Here is a 19,584-nt window from a genome sequence, read left to right as displayed (position 1 = left end):
CAAATCCAGCATTTCAGTTCCCCTGTTATGAGATGGAGCAGAATAAAAAGCCTCCACCTAGTGCATCACAGGGTCTGGGGCCAGGAGCATCCAAACCCTGTGCATGCCAGACTTGGTCCAATTATTGAAGAGTTGCAGAGGATTTAGTAAAGAGCTGCAAGAATTATTCCAGGACTGGAGGACACACCTTACAGTGGCAACTTGCTCATGGCCTCTAAGTACCTACACAGGAAGAAGGTATCTGGTACTAACCAGAGGACTCTTCAATCTAGCTGTCAAAAGCGTAACAAGATAAAATTGCTGGAACCTGAAGTTAGGAAAATTCATACTGGAAATAAGGCATAAGTTGTTAAATGAGGGTCATTAAACATTGGAACACCTTAGCCAGGGGTGTAGTACATTCTCCCTCGCGCTAAGTCTTTAAATCAAAGCTGGATATCTTTCTAAAAAGTTTACTCAAGTTCAGTTGCAAATGATTGGGCTCAGTGCAGGAATTACTAGGTGAATTACTAGGTCTCTGCAGACCTTATAGTCTATCAATCAAAGACATCAATCTCTGGTCCCATTCACCTCCCTTCTCCCCCATCCCAGATTCCAAACACTGAAGCAAAAAGCAACCACAATCCTCTCCCTCTCACCCAGCTCCAGAGCAGGTAGTAGAGAGAATACAGTCTTGTGTCCTCACATTCCCAGAATACCTTGTTCCCTCCTTGAATGGGGAGTTGCTGCATTCATCCTTACCATAGTGCCTCTAGTGGTGCGGACTACCCTTTCGGATGAGAAGCAGCAGCTTTGGATAGTGATGTTTCCACTGCTGTATCACTCTAAGCAGCTTGATAGGAGGGAGCCCATGCCATGCATCCCACACCAGCTGGTGCCCTACAGCATCACAGTGCCGAGAGGAGGTCACAATCTCCCCAAGGCAACCCTCACTTTCCACCACCCCTTGCCTATTTGCATCACTAACCCCTATTTGCATCACACACATAAGACCACCCCCCTGTAACCAGATACACCCCAAATTCCATTCTCTCTCTCCAGGAATCCCCCACACTTATCCCCCCTGTACCCTGCATTCATTCTTGATGAATTTTTCCTTCCAACAAATCCTTTATACCAGAGCTGGTTGGAAGATTTTCAACTAAATATACTTTATCAGAATATGTTGTTTCATCAAAACTGAAACATTTCATGGAAATGTATCGATTTCAACAATTTTTTCATCAGGAAGGATTCTGAGGTCCAGGGTGGAGCGAGAGAGAAAGAGACCTGAACTGGAAACCTGACCTTTTCAATCTGAAAATGGACATTTCAACACAATTCTGTTTCATGAAAACTTTTGAAAGGTTTTTGTTCTCATTCCAATGAAGAATGAAAACAAATTTTGAAACCCCAAAAGTTTTTGCAAGACAGAATTGCCATTCTCTCGTCAGCTCTACTTTATACCTTTTTGATGGCGAGCGGCCCAATCTACAGTCCATGTATCCCACAGTGCTTCAAAGGAACTAGATAAACATAAAATAATATTATTACTATTGAACTTTAACTATTAGATAAAATAGTATTATTTTCACTTTATTCTGTATCTTTAATAATATTCTGACCTCAAGCACCATTAGAGAGGTGTTTTCAATTCATCTTCATTCATTGAAATGCTTCTCTTCCTCAGAGCTGAAATGAATAAAGAAGTGTCCACTAATTTGGATCTCTTGGGTGCCCAACTTGAGAAACAGGGATTGATTTTCAGACATAAGCATCCACAACTGCCAAGTCAGTGGCAGCTGAGAGTGCTCAGTATCTCTGAAAATTAGGCACTTAGTATCTGAAGTGGACACCCAAAATTAGTAGTTGGGGGAGGGATAGCTCAGTGGTTTGAGCATTGGCCTGCTAAACCCAGGGTTGTGAGCTCAATCCTTGAGGGGGCCACTTGGGGATCTGGGGCAAAAATCAGTACTTGGTCCTGCTAGTGAAGGCAGCGGGTTGGACTCGATGACCTTTCAAGGTCCCTTCCAGTTCTAGGAGATGGGATATCTCCATTAATTAAATTAAATTAGTCATTTTTGTAAATTGGTTCCTGACTGATTTGTTCTCTAAAATGGTTGTGTTGGTTGCAAAAAGGCAAGCTGATACATCAAGCAGCATGGCTGAAAAAAGACACAGAAGATATAGGCAAAAGGTATGGAATTCCTTCTTAGCACCTATGAATTACCAAGTTATTTGTAAAGCCTATAAATATATTCAATTTTCCATCGTATACAACTTTATCCTTGCTAGAACATTTGGAAAGGAACCCGCCTTCAGGAATGTTTTCTTTTACTGCAGAATCTGTAACCAAGCGAGAACCTCGCTGAGTTATGTTGAAAACTAAAATGTTATTTCTGGAGTGATCTTACTTTACTGGAGTTGATTTGTTTAAAAATCATCATCAGACAACTGGGGCCAGATTCTGATCTCAATCACACCATTGTAAAGCCAGAGCAACTCCACTGAAGGCACTGGAGGTAATCCAGATTTGCAGCAGTGTAACCAAAATCAAAATCTGGCCAATGGTGTTTTGATGCTTTTGCTGAATATCCCTGGAAAACCCAGAATCTCTGTTGTGCACTCAGGATCATGAGCTCTAGAATACCAATCAGTCATGAATAGGGCACGTGTCCGTCATGGACGTTGCAGAAGTCACGGATTCTGTAACTTTCCGTGACTTCTGGAGCGGCCAGTGTGGCTGACCCGAGGGCTGCCAAAGCAGCTGGCTCCAGGGCCAGCTGCTCAAACAGCCCCAGGAATAACCCGAGCAGCGGCCCCTGGGGTGGACAGAGCAGCCGCTGCTCCAGCGGCCCCCAGCAGCAGTCCCTGGGGTGGCCGGAGCAGACTGTGCTCCAGCAGCCCCCGGCAGCTGGTGCCACTGCCCCCCCAGTAGCAGCCCTCTGGGGCGCACCCCACCCAACAGTGGCCCCCCCAAGATTTAGTCAAGGGTATTTATAGTATATATCATGGACTGGTCACAGGCCGTGAAATTTTGTTTATTGTCTGTGACCTGTCCATGACTTTTACTAAAAATACCGTGACTGAATCATAGCCTTAGTCATGAAGCAGTACTTTTTTTTTTTTTTTTGTAGTCAGTGAAAGATAGGTTGATTGATATCTGCACTGGATCTTAAAACTCTTTGTTCTATAGACATGTTCTATTTTTAAAGGATTCATTAATACCAAGATATTTTCTGGCTTTTGTATTGCCGGACTTAGGAAAATGGCTGTTAAGTCTAAGCACCAACAACAATATAAACTTTGTAGACTGTATGTTACAAAATTCATCATGAACTTTTTTTCTGGTTTATTTCTACTGCCCTCAATTGTGATTATTAATTAATCAAATGGAAAGCAAAGGCATCAAACCATGAAGTGAATTGGGTAATTTTGTAAATTTTTTCATGCATGGGTGTGAACACTGAGTATCAATTAGCTTGAGATTAAACTGCAATACTGCTACATTTATAGAAAACTACGAGTGTTCCCTTCGGATGGCACTAGAAAAGAGGGCATTAAAAACAGACACAGAAATGAGGCTCTTAAAGACTTCACAAGACTTGTCAGAAGAAAACCTTGGTATCTTGGGATATGATTGTCAGAGGGGCTGAGCACCCACAGCAACTCTTTACTTCAGCTGGAAATCCGGGTGGTCATCACTTACAAAAAAGTCACACCTCTGGTCAAATTGTGAGCTGGGAAACTATATTCTTCCCATAAACTTCCCCCTTAGTTTCCCTTCAAGTGAATGTATCTTTCATTCCTGTGCTTAACTCTTGCACTATTACTGCAAGAAATTTCAATTGGTATTCTATTAACAGTGCAGTTAATCACAATTAACTTTTTTGAGTTAATTGCGATTGACAGCCCTGCTTGTTACTAACTTTCCAAACTTTCCATATAGTTAAAACTCATTAAGTGGTGAATATGCCGCACATAAAGAAATGTGTTTGTAATTAAGCAAAATTAACAACAATTATTATAATTATAGTCAAGGCAATGTCAATTGCTGAGCTCATTTTTATGTTGTGTATCGGCCAGTTTTCACTGGCAACATTAAAGTGCTGCCACGGCAGTGCTTTAACGTGGCTTGTGTAGTCGCAGCTACTAGCGCTGGGAGTGTGGCTCCCAGGCCTGGTGCACTGTCTATACTAGAACATTACAGCGCTGAAACTTGCAGCGCTCAGGGGCGTGTTTTTTCACACCCCTGAGCGAGAAAGTTGCAGCGCTGTAAAGTGCCAAGTAAACAAGCTCTAAGGTCCAGATATTCAATGAGTGTTAGGTACCTAAATACCTTTGAGGATCTGGGCTTATGTGACATCAGAGGTAACTGGAGGGGAATGATGGTGATTGAGTTATTTAGCGTGTTGTAAATTCTACTGATTGAAATGTGTCAGTGAAGGGAAGGAGACATGTATGAAGAGATCTCAGTGGTAGATTATTTGATCACCTGTGCACAACAAAAAGTCTCTAGGCTTCATCCTCCTCCTGGCTATAGCTCCAAAGGCTCCACTTCGAAGCAGTTGAGTACAGATGCTGCTGTACTTCTCCCCTGGCATTTTTCAATTCCCTGTAGGGAATATGTGTCAATATAATCTTCAACCTCCTACAACAGGAAGTCAGATAGCAGTAGAATCATCTCCAACTCCTATGCCTGGAGATAATCAGCAAAAAGTGCAAACACCCCTCCCCCCTACAGCAAGGGTTTGGTGGCAGAAGTATCACATCTACAGAAGGTATGTATGGTGGCATCTTCCCCTATGGTAACAAGCTCTTTGATTGTGGTACGGGATAGGGGAAAATGATGAAACTACAGATGAAGAATTATTGAATACTTTACTCTTTGTTGCATGTTTCTGTAAATTCTTGGCCACTTAAGTATATACAAACATACATAAATCATGAATAGACAAATACTGCTTCATATTAAAAAGTTTAACATATGAACAATATGTTGCATCTTTAATTGAAAGCATCTGGGAAGATATGCAAAAAAATATTCAATTCTCTGATCCATTATATGAAAATACATGCATTAGTGTTTGCAGGGTCACAGCTTATGAGCAGACTTAGTTGGGTAATTAGTCCCATAGAACTGAATGGTACTACTCACCTAATTAAAGCATGTGTTTGCAGAATCAGGGCCAGTGTTTGAGGTGAAACATATTTCCAATGTGTTTCATTGGAAATATTTACTGAATGTAAATATTTTTAATAATATATGCCAGTGTTGTGAAAGACTGTTTTGTGACCAGCCTGACTGAGCATCACAGTATAACGGACTACATAATTTTCAGAATAAAAATTACTAAAGTATTTAAAATTAAATGAATAAAACCATTAGAATTGCATAACTGATATTTTTCTGTTTCTACCATCCTTTGTCTCATTATGTGCTAAACACAATGAAAAACATTCAAATTAAAAAACAAAGTACTAGGAGAAACTTGAGGTGGCTAATCTATGTATCACTCACACATATTAAAAAGATCCATGGAAATGAACAGTTAAGACATTATCAAGCAACCTCTAAGCAGAAATCGAGAATATTGTGCATACTCCTCACAGAACACAATCCCAATATCACAAGCATGGCTACAATCAGAAATTTGCAACAATGAGCCAGAGGAAATGTGAACTGCCACCTAGCTAATGGCAGAAAGACAGACTACATACAATCAGTAAGCAGAATTTGACACCCTCAGATACCTCTGTAACTAGGTCATAAAGCTATGTACATAGATAGATCCTGCAATATAGGAGACTGGGAAGTACAAACTAGTCATTCTTAGAAGAGTTACAGAGAGGACTTGTCTAAGTTGTGTGGCAGTGCACTCTACAGGGGTGTGATTTCTAAAGTTCACTAACATGTTGCACACTTATCAGACCATGCAGACCCTGCTGGTGTGTACCAGAAGTTCCTTGTTGCACTTTAACGTAGTACTATTTGAAACAGAACTATGTTAAAGCATGATAGGGAACTTTTAGTGCATACCAGGAGGGACTACACGGACCAATTAATGCGCAAGCTAGTGCATTTTAGAAATCACGGCCCCATTGCCACACCATGTAGACAAGCCCAGAACCTTTCTCCTTAGAGTCTTGATATGATTATTTTATGCTGAAAGTCTTTGAAATGATGAATCAGTGACTGAGCTCATGGAGATATAATGGCGATAGGTGCATTACAGATGCATGTAAATCATAACATGAAGCTCCAAAATGTGTAAGGTCTTCAAGGCTTTGTCTTAACTGCCTACCATGTTTTTCACAGCAAGACAAATGCACAATAGTTATCTCACTGTAATATCCTAGTGGAGACAAGCTTCCTGTACTTTCTTCTGAGTGAAAGGTAGGCAAATAATAATATTACCACCCCCCACTGCATCATTGACCTTGCCTGGTTTACCTCTCAGTAAAACTTCAGAGCCTTGTTTCCACTAGGATTTCACAGGATAGTTCATGTTAGTTATGCCAGAGAAAAACAGGTGTGTTGTTTAGCAGTGAAGACGGAACCTCAGACTCTCTTAAAAGAGGAGGAACCGCTAACAAACCATAGTAGTGCATTCAGCCAGCTGTTGTGATACCTGTGTGCTGCTGCCATTTTTGAAAGATTAGAAATAGCCCCCACAGCACTGTATGGTTACTGCAAAGGCAGAAGGCCGTGTGGGATGTTTCATAGAGGACTCATGTTATAGAACACTGCACAAGGATCTGCACTGGATGCCTCTTGGTTATCAGGGAGGTGGGGAGTTCAGGTGTGGTTTGGGACTTGTCTACCTGAATAATCACTTATCTCCCTGTTTTATACTGTTAAAGCTACAATCAGCGGAGGCAGTTGAGCTGTGAAGCCAACTTGGTATAGGGGCGGGAACTGCTGGCAAAGTGTTCTCCAGGAGGGCCCTTTGACTCTGGAAGTCGCTCCCACAACCACTGGTCTGAAGTAGCTTTGATCTATTGACCATCAGAACACTATGTGCTAGAGCTGTTGGGGAGAACTGGGGTCTACGGTTTTGGATAGAGGGGGAAATGTATTTTGAGGCCTGTTAATTTACTCTTGGTGTGAAAGAGTGCAGTTTTGCTGCTGGATGATTACTCTGTGGATTATGATTCTAAATACTTGTTGGAAGGTCTAGGCATGTGGCTAGGAGTCTTGCGTATTTAAATCTAAATATGTAAATAGAAAGCACATCAACAGAAGATACAGAGACATCTAAAGTATGCAGTGAAACTACATGACAATTCAAGTAATGGGGCAGGTTAGACTCTAATAAATATGGAGCATATTAAGATTAACAAGAGCAACTCTGTTGGCTCTTGCCTCTCACCATCTCCATTTCTCTGCTGTCCCCTATTTTAACTTATCCAGTGTCAAATATTTAGTATTCATGATCATCTGAAAGACAGAAAGGTCTATAAATGCTTGTGCTGGATGCAGACAGGGGACAGAATGGGCTGACGGATCCATCTTTATAATGCGTCCCATCACCTTGATATGCTTGCTTAGCCACGATTGTTAAATCCAAAGTGAAAATGACTATGCCAAGACACATCAGGGTCACAAGAGAAACTCTGGCCCTCAGAACAGAATGGGCTCCAATTTCAGTCTGCAATATTTTATAGTGTTCCACATATTTGGCTTAAATCCCTCGCTGCAGAAACTGGGCATTTAAAGGGAACCGAGGCAGGACATTTTTTTGGCTCCTAGGGTTCAGTGTAGACCTGGTACTCTGAGATCTTTCATAACCATACACTCTGAAATTCCACTCCCACTTCTTGGACAACTTCAAAAACATTTGCAAGGATAGTGCAATCTCTCAAAATGCCTGTCATTGTTCTTTGCCATTGGCTACAGACTCTCACTTGGGACCCACACCAAAAGCAACTACTTTCAGGGGACATCTAAATAAGGCATGGATTAGAGGAGGAGGGCTAAAACCCTGTACGTGCACATTCCTCCAGGGTTAGTAGTGTGCTGCAGAGTCCATAGCACAGGGAAACAAGTAGCAGAGGCAGTTTCAAAATCCAGACAGCACTAGGCCAGGTTCTTAGTCTGGCAAGAGAGGAAGATGTCACTGCACCAGAGCCCACGTGTGGTCATTTTAATTAGTATATTGATCTCAGGAGCCCTTGTAGAGCCTGATTAAAATCTTCAAGACAAACTGCCACTTGCACAGCAACAGAGACAAAAGACTTGCAACACGTGGTAAAGCCGCTTAGTCTTGAACTGGAGGCCTGTAGAGCGGAGAAAATACAGCCACCCATGCCTGATGGCAGAGCTGGACCAGCCTGTAAAGGAAGGGTAGGGATGTGGGAGCAGCTGCAGAATAAAACAAAAGTATTTCATTAATGTTTCCTACCCTTCTCTTTATAAACTCAGACTTAGAAAGAGCTGATCCCCACTCGGGGTAAGGGAAGCCATCAGCTTTTCTTTCTCTTTATTCCTGCCCAGGTGAGAGCTCAGACTCTCACCTAGCAGAAGCTACAGGGCAGAGAGAAGAGGGTGCTGCTCTCATCCCCAATAAGCTATGCTTCACCCTCCAAAGGCTGATTGACAGAACAGCACTGAAGACTCAAAAGTCCCCTCTGCAGGGTGGCACTGAGCATGTGCCTCAGTAATGAAGATTCTTAGGACTAGCAGAAACGCAGGAAACTCTCATTACAAAACGGGGGCGGGGGGATCTATATCCACAGACTTTCTGAATGCTAATGAGTGCCTTTTAGGGTAGTTTTGGGTTGGCTTGTAGCTTAAGTGGATCAAGGTTGAGGTTAGAGCTAAATTACTTTTCTAAAGTTCACCAATCACAACCATTCTTACCACTCTGTACTTCCCACAGCCAACACCTTTGCAGCATCTTTCTCTGACAGAGGCAGAGTCTGGCACTGGATAGCTGCGAACTGCCCATAGCCTGTGCTTCAGAACAATTTCCAACAGTACCTTTCGTTAGGAAAGCTGCAGATGCAGTAGCTATAAGTTTATTTACAGCCAGCTGTCCTACACATCTCCTTTCAGTGACCTTTTAGTGGAAAAAGCTGGAAATATAGTAGCTGTGAGCTCCCGCACACCCACCACTCTTGCACCATATCTCACAGTAACTCCTAAGGGGAGAGGCTTGAATAAATGTTCCTCTTCCAAGCCCAACGCTAGCAATTCCCAGTTTCTTTTTCATAACCATAAGACAGATAACAAACAACATTCAGAAGCCTTAATCACATACCCGGGTCTAGTCTCACCACAACAAGGCATACTATGAGAGCAGCCAAGAGCGTCTTTTTGTAAGGGCTGGAACAGAAGTGGCTTGACATGGATCCCAGTGCTCTACGCAGCACTGTTAATATGGTCAATAACTTTCGGGACACAGAGCCTGGAATACAAGTACAAGAGGTGGTTAAAGGAAGGGGCAAGGAAAATAAGACCGCACAGAAGAACTGCTGGGTTCCAAAAGCTATCTCAATGGAGCATGTGATCGGGTGTCTGCCCCACACTGGACTAGGAAGCGTTAACCTCAGCAGCGAGCAGTGGAGATGAGTCCTCCGAGTGGTCCAGAGAGGCTGTGTGAGTGCAGCCAATCAGGGAGGAGTTGCAGGGAACAACCAATCAGGGCCAAGCAAGCTCACATAAAAGGAGCTGCAGGGTAGAGCAGAGTAAGTTGCTGCTGGGAGCTCAAGGAGTGAGGACTGTGTCTCTAGTAGGCTGAAAGACCTGCGGCACCTTGGACAGAACTACTCCTCACAGAGATGGGGGAGCAAGATAGAGCTCCTGATTGGCTGCTGGGGCTGGGTAGTTGCATGTCCTGAGGTTAGGGTGAAGAAGGTGCTGGAGCAAGGGGGAAGTAGCCAGGGAAACTTAGCAGCATTGGGAGAAATTAAAGAGTCACAGCAAGATGCTGCTATCTGTAAACTCTCTGGGTTGGGACCAGGAGTAGTGGATAGACTGAGACACTAACCCCTAGAAGGGGGGGGGGGGGAAAACATGGATGGGGACACAGCTGGAGGGTCAAGTCATGAAGAGGGTGCTGTGGTTCCTGAGGCTGCAAGAGGGGCCACTGGCAGATGCGGAGACAGAGTGATGATGTGCAAGCCATGGATGGGGGGGGGGGGGGTGGCCTCCAGCTAATCTCCAGAGTGGCCAGGAGGAGGTACCAGCCCACTGGTGAGTGATGCACCCCATGACAGGGCAGCTATTAGAAGAGGAACACTTTGTTCATCCCTGGGCTCCTCAAGCGCTCCTGGACTGTCTGCTATTAGCAAGGATGTAACATCACATTGGCTCCTGCAATCCACATGACTTCCTAGTTGGGCCACTATTAACAGAGGTGTGTTGCTTTCTTTTCCTGCTTTCTTTCAAAAAGCTTTTTGGTAGTTGTTACTAAGGAGGAAGCTTTGTGGGAAGCTTGTACCCAAAGGACTTTATACAATTATCAATACTGATGTCCCATAAGGGAGGGATGCCCTCTCCAGGTGCTGGAGCCCCCTGGAGACAAGAATACCTGGATTAGTTGGGAATTCTTAGGTCTAATAGGTGCTTAAGTCCCACCCATAGATTCTACTACATGGGCTCAAAAATGAGAATACAATAAGAAAATTATTCATGGGAAGATAGTAGAAAGTTCACACTGGCAACTACATAAGCCCTTAGAGGAAATGTCATCGGTCTTACGTTTTAATTGCAGGTTTTTACATATTTCTTCTGTAGTACACCTCTACCCCGATATAACGCGACCTGATATAACACGAATTCGGATATAACGCGGTAAAGCAGCGCGCTCCAGCGGATCAAAGCAAGTTCAATATAACGTGGTTTCATCTATAACGCGGTAAGATTTTTTGGCTCCCAAGGACAGCGTTATATCGGGGTAGAGGTGTATATTTTAAAAACTAGAAAATTGCCTTAGTCTTTGCCAAAGTGAAAGATAAACTTCGCCCTTGCAATTCTTATCAAGCAAGAGCATTTGTTTATGCACATGCCATGTAAGAGGTCAGAAGGAACATCCCCTGGCAATATTGTTAGTTAACAGTTAATACCCACTAAGCTAGCAGACTAAGGCCATGTCTACGCTATGGAAACTAGCATAACATAGATATGGCACTGTAGCTATGCTGGCATAACCCTGTAGTGTAGATGCAGTCTACAGTGACGGATGGGGTCTATCATTCTAGGAAATCCATCTCCCTGAGCAACTGTTAGGTCAATGGAAGCATTCTGCTGTCAACCTAGCTGTGTCTACACTGGGGGTTAGGTTGGCATAGTCAGGGTGCACAGGGGTGTGGCTTTTTTTACACCCCTGAGCACTGTAGCTAGGTCAGCCTACATTTTAAGTGTAGACCAGGCCTAATAGTATGTTGGGTAGCTGCTCCTGCTGCTGCAGCAGAAATGGGTACCAACTAGTGCCAGCTGTGATGGAATTTTGAGACCTAGAAATTTGATGAAATTGAAACCACTTCCCCTAAGACTTTCAGTCACTACCAACCTTAGATAGGTTAAGAAAGGGGAACTGGCTGTACAGTCATCCAACTGGGCATAATAAAAAAGAAAGAGGTAAAACTGGTAATGGATACAGAGCCTCTTCCTTCTAAAGCACCAGTTTGAATCTAGCCCTAGTTGGTAATGAGAACTGAACAGTCAACCCATGTAATGGCAGCTTGATGTGTGGAAATAAGTGGGTAGCTTTCAGATCAGTTCCCAGTGGACAAGTATCTAAATCCCACCAAAAAAACACCACTGCAACTGGCATCCAGCAGAGAGGTCAAACACTAAACAGACATGGGGAGCTTGGAATACTATGGATTTCCAAGCACAGTTTGAGGTCTTTATTTTAATTTAAAAGCCCTTAAGTAGTTTGGGTTCATGAGGTACCACCTCTTCCCCTCCTAAATGCTGCCACTGTTGTGAGGACTGCAGAACTGCAACTCCCTCATTGTAGATGGGAGAAGGCTACTCGCAGGACAGTTCTCTGTGAAGGGCTTCTCGCTTCTCCTCTCAACCTACCAGATTTGCTGGCCTTCTGGACATGCTGCAAAGTCCATCTTTTCTCCTGAACATTTGGGAAGGAGCCTAGCTGAGGGATCTGGGGTACAAGAAAGGGGGCTGAGATGAATGATTATTTATTAGCAGACAGTGGTTATGTGAGGGGGAGGGGCAATCTGTAGATTGTATGTGTTGAGCTGCATTTCGACATTGTGAGTTTTAACCAGAGTGAAAGCACCAAGAGCAAGTAGGTAAAACACTTAACATAAGTCTAAATACAAATAAAGAGTGATTTAGCCCACGTTCAATGGCTCCCTCTTCTACACCTCAGAAGAAGAAAACAGGATTGTGAGGGTTAGAGAGTGCACCTACCTAACAGCTTCTCCCTCGCTGTGGCTGGTTGCTCTTCAGGGACTGACTGTGTCTCTTCCTGTTGCACCCACTGACACCTCCTCTCATTAATGGTCCTCAGGGCCTCAAGTTGTTGCTCTTTGTTGAAAGCGTCACAGCCCTGTACCAGCTCCTCTGCCTCCACAAATTGTCCAAGAGGAAGCAACACATGCAACAGATGCAACTCCATCAAGGTACCATACGAAGGCAGGCTCTGATTGGTTAGATCTCTCAGCCAATAACTGTCAACTTCCAACATCACATGGGGCTCCTTCACTGTGCTGTACAAAAGGATGCTAGAATGCAAGAAAAAATGAATGTTACACTACAATCTATTTGCAAAGTTGAGATCACTTACAGTTACCAACTTCAGTCATCTATGACTGGAACTGGACATAGATCCCTCAGTGAGGATCTGCACTCCACGCAGAGCGGGCGGGAGTCCCTAGAAAGCAATATGAAGCAACCCCTCAGCATGTGCCTGCATTGCAGCAGGGAGGTGTGATTCCCAGCGTGCGTAGACAGACATGCACTAGCTCAGGCTGAGCTACTACACTAAGAACAGCAGTGTAGCTGCTACAGCACCGATGGCAGCTTGGCCTAGCCACCCGAGCTTGGACCCAAGGGGGGTTGGGATTTGGATGCCTAGCCCAAGCTATCGCCAGCACCACAATGTCCACACTGCTATTTTTAGTGCACTGGCTTGAGCTGAGCTAAGGCGAGCCTATCTACTACAATGGGAATGACACCTCCCAAGTGCAGTAGACACCTGCAGAGGCCAAGCTTCCTTCCTCCCCCAGCAACGTTCCCAGCCTTTCATCACCTGATGCAGGGAGCAAAGGGAGCAGCAGTCACTGTTAAGATGCAAGAGATATTATCTTAAACACATGCTCTTCACTGGTGGTGACATGGGACTTTCTCCCTGCATTTACTGAGGGCATCACAGGGTCTGAGTCTTTGCTAAGGCCACAAAATTCATGACGTAACAAGACATCAAGCAGTACATTACTGGGCAGTTCTCGGACCCTTTGGGTTTTGACATGAGGGGTCATGAGGCTGGCAAATACACAGATTTGACTAATGCGTGAAATGCAGTATCCAGAGAATCCAATGTCCCGAGACCCATTACACTCAATTTAAGGCTCTCAAACTGCATGTGGCTTTTCATAGCTCTGAATAATACTCTCTGCTCAGGCTTGGTTAATCATGATCCGCAGCACCCAACCCCCTTTCCACAGCTGCCAAACCCTCCTCAACCTCCTCCATAACAAGCATCAAATCCATTTTCCCCTGCTTTCTAGAGAGGCCAAACTCTTCCACAACTCCATGCTCTCAGTAATAAGACTCCTGCGCACCTTCTTCTAAGATGCATGTAATTCCGAGGGAGACTAGATTTGCTCCAGCAATCACTTGGAATGGTACTTACCTGCCTTTGTAAAGTGCTTTGAGATCCATAGGTGGAAAGCCCTGTAAATATGTCCTTAATACTTATATATTCAACTTCTTGCAGCACTCTTTTTCTCTTCCTGCTAAAAATTGAATTTAAAAACACACTTCTGATAAAGAGAAGATTCTGGATTTTTCATAGGTATTTACTATAATCTCATTCCATTAATTGATGAAGTGGTTCTTTGGCTATTTATAGGTCAGGTGCCACTGCATCTTTCATCACAAGGATTCCTATGAGAACATAAGAACGGCCATACTGGGTCAGACCAAAGGTCCATCTAGCCCAGTATCCTGTCTTCCGACAATGGTCAATGCCAGATGCTTCAGAAGGACTGAACAGAACAGATAGTCATCAAGTGATCCATCTTGTCGTCCACTACCAGCTTCTAGCAAACAGAGGCTGGTGACGCTCAGAGCATGGTGTTGCATCCCTGCCCATCCTGACTAATACCTATTAATGGACCTATTCTCCATGAACTTGTTTTTTGTTTTGTTTTTTTTAACCCTGTTATGGTTTTGGTCTTCGCAACATCCCTTAGCAAGGAGTTCCACAGGTTGACTGTGCACTGTGTGAAGAAGTATTTCCTTTTGTTTGTTTAAAACCTGTTGCATATTAATTTCATTGGGTGACCCCCTACTTCTTGTGTTATGTGAAGGAGTAAATAACCCTTCCTAATTCACTTTCTCCACACCAGTCAAGATTTTATAGACCTCTATCATGTTCCCCCTCAGTCGTCTCTTTTCCAAGCTGAAAAGTTCCAGTCTATTTAATCTCTCCTCATACGAAAGCTATTCCATATCCCTAATCATTTTTGTTACCCTTCTCTGTACCTTTTCCAATTCCAGTGTGTCTGTTTTGTGATGGGGTGACCAGATCTGCATGCAGTATTCAAGAACTGGATGTACCATGGATTTATATAAAGGCAATATGATATTTTCTGTCTTATTATCTATCCCTTTCCTAATGGTTCCTAACATTCTGTTAGCTTCAGTCAGGAGACAGTCACAGTAGTCTAGCCCTGCTAGTGAAGAAGAGGAGGGAACAACATGTCTTTCACTGCAGTAGAGCACTAGGAAGATGCTGCACTGTTTGAGGCAACGTATTCTAGTGGAGATGTTAAACCAATGCCTGACTACAGGTGCTAGATAAAGATCACATAACACCTGGGATGTGTGATCTTGGTGTCAGGGCAACATCCCTTCTCACACTAACAGGTTCCAGTGTCTCTAGCTGTGGAAGAGGCAAAACAACCTTTAACCTAGCACTGTGGCATTCCTTGAAAATGAAAGATGCTGCAGAAAACCAAGTTCAGATCTGTTCTTTCATTCTGAAAAGGTTCCCTCTGAACAGCTGTGCCTGGCCCCCCTCTTGTGCAGGGGGAGATGACAAGCAAGAAGGAGGGACATGGAGGAAAAAGCCCAACTAGAACCCCATACAGCACACTACACATATAGGTTGTGGAACCTGGGTATTTTAGGCAGAACATATCCGGAAAGTACAGATAATTACTCACCACAGTTCCAGAATTTTTGGAGGCAGACGTTCAGGGACCTGGTAATACTGTAGAACCCAAGACAGAACTTCTCTCCACCGGTTCATCTCTGCCAGGGCCTGGATGCCCACAATGCACAGGGAGCACTTCACTTCTGCAGAGCTGTCCAATGGACAAGACAGGCCAAATGAGCGCTTGTGAGAAATGCTGTTTCAAAGTCCTTCCCTGCCTGACACATCTGATGCTGGGGGCTTTCTAATTCCTCCTCAGTAGCTTTTCCCCAAAAGAACAGACAACGTTCAGCCTTTTTTGCAGGACATGTTTGTTACACATCTCCAGCAGAAGTCCCACATCTCTCAATCATGCACAGACCCCTTTTCATACTAATCAAGAGTTGTCTATATTCACAGATATTAAAGCAGCTAAACCAAGTCAAATGTACCTGTAAATTAGTTTAGGCTTTTAACAATCTAGCCTCTAGTAATGGTTTGGTGACTAGAAATCACGACAAGGACTATTGGCATCATTATTATTTTAGGACTGACAATGTGTTGAAATTGTGATTGTAAGAGATTCCAAACCTAGATAAAAATTCAAGAAAACTGGGTTCAGTTCCTCGCCCTGCTTGTGCGACACAGAGTCAGTGATTCAACCATTCTCTCTGCCTCAGGCCTGGTCAACACTAGGAAATTAGGTTGGTATAACGAAGTCAATCAGGGGTGTGAAAAATCCATACCTCTGAGTGATGCAGGGAAACCAACCTAACCCCCAGTGTAGAAAGTGATAGCTTGATGGGAGAATTCTCCCATAGACATAGCTACTGCCTCTGGAGGAGGTGGATTACCATTGGTATAGGCTTCACTGAAATGCTACAGTGGTGCAGCTATGCTGCTGTGGCATTTTAAGTGTAGACAAGCCCTTAGTTCCCTGCCTATAAAATGAGGATTCTACTTCTTCCCTCACACCCTTTGTTGGTCTTGTCTAGTTAGACAGTCCGCTCTTTGAGATAGGCTGTGTGTTTGTGCAGCACCTAGCACAAAGGGGCCTTCATTGCCAGTGGGGTCTCTGGGTGCAACTGTAATATATCAAGTAAAATATCAACCTAAACCACTCCTTTCCCATCAGGGGGGATTTTTTTTATAGTGTCCCTCCCTGGCTCTTCGGCCAGGTAACAAGTATAGGCTCTATCCTTGTTGTGACTAATCCTAACATAATTCCAATGCTATCTTACACACGTTCTTCCAGGGAATTCTTATCTTCATGCCCCACCCCACTTTTAAATATGTTTGTGGGTCATTTAGTATCTAGTAGTACCATAAGAACCTCTGGACTATATTCTCCTGGGGCATAATAAGCTCAGTAAACTACATCATTCTGATGGCTTTTGAACTCATCATAACTAACAGGCAAAGCAGAGCTTCCAGAGAAATGGGAGTTACAGGCCTAAATACATTGGAGGAGCTGTGCGTAAGTCCCTTAAGAGTTCATCTGTTCCAGCTGTTCATTTCCTCCACCACAAATCATAAACCTGTATTAGGTACACAGCTTTGGAAATGAAGAGGAGCAGGAGGAGTATTTTTGTCTTCAGATTGGGGGGAGGGGGGAAATGAGCAACAAGACTAGAAGACCTAAGGCACTCAGATTCTGTTTCTATGCATCTCCCTAGTAATAGACAAAGGAACAAAACTATCCCTAAATATAGTGATTTATAAAGGGCTAACAAATTATAGATATTCTAAGCATGTTACAGAGATAAATAGTAAGAGAAATTCCTAGATTCCAAGGACAGAAGGGACTATTGTGATCATCTAGTCTGACCTCCAGTACAACACAGGCCATAAAACTTCTCCAAAATAATTCCCAGAGCATATCTTTTAGCAAAATATCCAATCTTAATTTCAAAATAGTCAGTGATAAAGAATCCACCATGACCCTGGGTAAATTGTTCCAGTGGTTAATTACTCTCACACTTAAAACGATATGCCTCATTTCCAGTCTGAATTTGTCTAGCTTCAACTTCCAGTCACTGGATCATATTATACCTTTCTCCGCTACATTGAAGCATCCATTATTAAATACTCTCCATGCAGGTACTTATAGACTGTAATTAAGTCACCCCTTAACCTTCTCTTTGTTAAGCTAAATAGATTCAGCTCTTTTAATCATTACCGTGGCTCTTTTCTGAACCTTCTCCAATTTATCAACATCCATCTTGAATTGTGGACACCATAACTGGACACAGTAGTGCAGCAGCAGTCCCACCAATGCCAAATACAGAGATAAAATAGTCTCCCTACCCCTACTTGAGATTCCCCTGCTTATGCATCCAAGGATTACATTAGCCCTTTTGGTCACGGCATCACGCAGGGAGCTCATGTTCAGCTGACTATCCATCATGAACCACAAATTATTTTCAGTCACTGATTCCCAGGAGAGAGTCCCCCATCATGGCTTACATTCTTTGTTCCTAGATGTATTTAGCCATATTAAAATGCAAACAGAGTTATAAGCATGTCAATAAGTGTTATAGATGGCTATAAGTCATGTATTGACTTGCACTCTAAACCAATACATTAACCATTTACTAAAACATGCACTAATCATTCATTAATCCTTTATAAATAGAACCTTAATATAAAGCGTGATCAATAATCCCACGCTTCATTTTTCTGAGTTCTTATACATTCTTAGACCTATTATTATCAAAATGCCTTGATTCTCAAGGATCTCCAAGCACTTCATATACAGGAATCATTTCCCTTACCTATGACATACAGTTACTGCTGGGTGAAACAAATCAGCTGTTTGTATAGAGAACAGCAACATTACATCCCACTTCAGTGTTGAAAGCAAGAAATAATGTATTATTTCCAACTGAAACAGCATGGAGGAGTTAAAAACTAATTAGACAAATCAGAATTTGGACAAGACACCAATATTAACACTCTCAGTACTGTAAAAAATGCTGCTATGAAATTTTTAACTACCAAAGATGATCAAGGATCTCTCCTTTACGTGTCATACAAAAGACAACAGCACTGACTGACCAGTAACACTTGTAACCAGGGCTTTGGAGCGGAGCCCGGAGCTGGAGCGCGGAGCAGCTCTGGAGCAGTGGGAGCTGCAGGTTTTTGCCTGGAGCCGGAGCACAGCTCCAAAGCCCTGCTTGCAACTCTACCCAAGTAGAAGGTTGAGGGGGGAAAAGGGGCAAAAAAAATCCCAAACCAGAACCCACATTAGCAGAACTGTTTCTAAGCAAAATATTTCAAAGGGATTGATGAAAAATATTCAGTGTCGATACATCCCTCTACGAGTTCACAATGGAGTCCCCGAAGGCAGGACTGAACAGATGTTACACTGATACATTAGCTCTTAGCTGAGTCCTGTCAAACATCTCAGGCCTGCTGTTGTCCAGTGTGGTCACAAACAAAAGCCAAGACTTTTCTGTCTAGGAGTCACCTGGAACAGATTTCGTCTGCGCTTGGATCTCAGCAGATTTCGCAGGGAACCGGCTGCACAGGCCCTGCCTGCGTTTGCCCTGTATAACTAAGCAGCGGGAACCTCCTTTGCTCCATGCCCGGGGTGACTGGGAACTCGACCCCCCACCCCTCCGTACCTTTCACAGTCAGGGTCCGAGGCCAGGCTTTCGCAGCCCCGCTCACACCTGTCCAGAGCAGCAGCAAAGTCCAGGTGCACCACCAGCAAATCCGCAGCCTCCTCCAGCAAAGAGGTCGCTGGAGCTGGCACGGGAGACAAGGACAGAGGCTCGCTGCTCCCGAGGAAACCTGCCGGCCCGCTGAGCCCAGCTAAGGACACAGGCAAGTCGTTCTTCATGGTGCCCGGGGAGTGGCGGCTGTTAGCGTCTGGGCTTGGCTACGTGCCTTTGAATCCCGACCCCATCTCCTTCGGAGCCATCCCTTGCTGCTGTGCCCCAGCAGCTGCCGGAGCGCCCCCCTGTGCACGTACGGGCTGGATCCTCCCACACGCGGGTTCAAGCTCCAGCCATGCACCGGGGAATGGAGCGCAGCGCACGGCCCGAGAGCCTGCGTGCACCGAGCTGGCGCTCTGCGCCTGCGATCGGTGCTGTGTCCTGGCTTGCGGCTTCTGCCCGCTGGTTCCAGGCGCAGCGTGCAAAGCCAGCCGTCACAGCCCGGACCCCCAGCTCCGGGGGGAGTCCATGTTTGCTGCGTTTCCGAAAAGCCTGGGGCATGGCAATCTTCCCCGCCTCCCCGCACGCCTCGCTGCGCTCCAACCCTGTGC

General features: G+C 44.2%; 2 protein-coding genes across 6 annotated transcripts in view; both read right to left on the bottom strand.

The window, feature by feature from the left end:
* Positions 1-4,898, bottom strand: part of LOC101938251 (tubulin alpha-4 chain) — a 13,942-nt gene extending 9,044 nt beyond the window's left edge. The window contains exons 1-3 of one of the 4 annotated variants that reach the window (XM_065566962.1): positions 4,475-4,594; positions 1,605-1,671; positions 1,447-1,505 (exon numbers count right to left, since the gene is read on the bottom strand). The gene's annotated coding sequence lies outside the window, so the exon portion shown is untranslated. Of the gene's footprint in view, positions 1-1,446; positions 1,506-1,604; positions 1,672-4,474 lie in introns of those variants that run through there. The other 3 variants (XM_065566956.1, XM_042849340.2, XM_065566968.1) reach the window with 3 other exon arrangements.
* Positions 4,842-19,584, bottom strand: PEX26 (peroxisomal biogenesis factor 26). Of its 2 annotated transcripts, XM_005288025.4 has the most exons (5): positions 18,941-19,584; positions 15,346-15,486; positions 12,365-12,678; positions 9,243-9,389; positions 4,842-8,344 (listed from the first exon to the last, which is right to left on the bottom strand). In XM_005288025.4, the coding sequence occupies exons 1-5, from the start codon at positions 19,156-19,158 to the stop codon at positions 8,241-8,243; spliced, it is 924 nt and encodes a 307-aa protein (XP_005288082.2). In that variant the 5' UTR covers positions 19,159-19,584; the 3' UTR covers positions 4,842-8,240. The 2 variants fall into 2 exon arrangements, with proteins under 2 accessions (XP_005288082.2, XP_042705283.2); XM_042849349.2 differs by lacking the exon at positions 15,346-15,486.

This window comes from Chrysemys picta, chromosome 1 (assembly GCF_011386835.1).
Source record: "Chrysemys picta bellii isolate R12L10 chromosome 1, ASM1138683v2, whole genome shotgun sequence".
Taxonomy (NCBI): Eukaryota; Metazoa; Chordata; order Testudines; family Emydidae; genus Chrysemys; species Chrysemys picta.
Note: the sequence above shows the minus strand (reverse complement) of the source record. Positions and strands in the feature narration are given on the sequence as shown.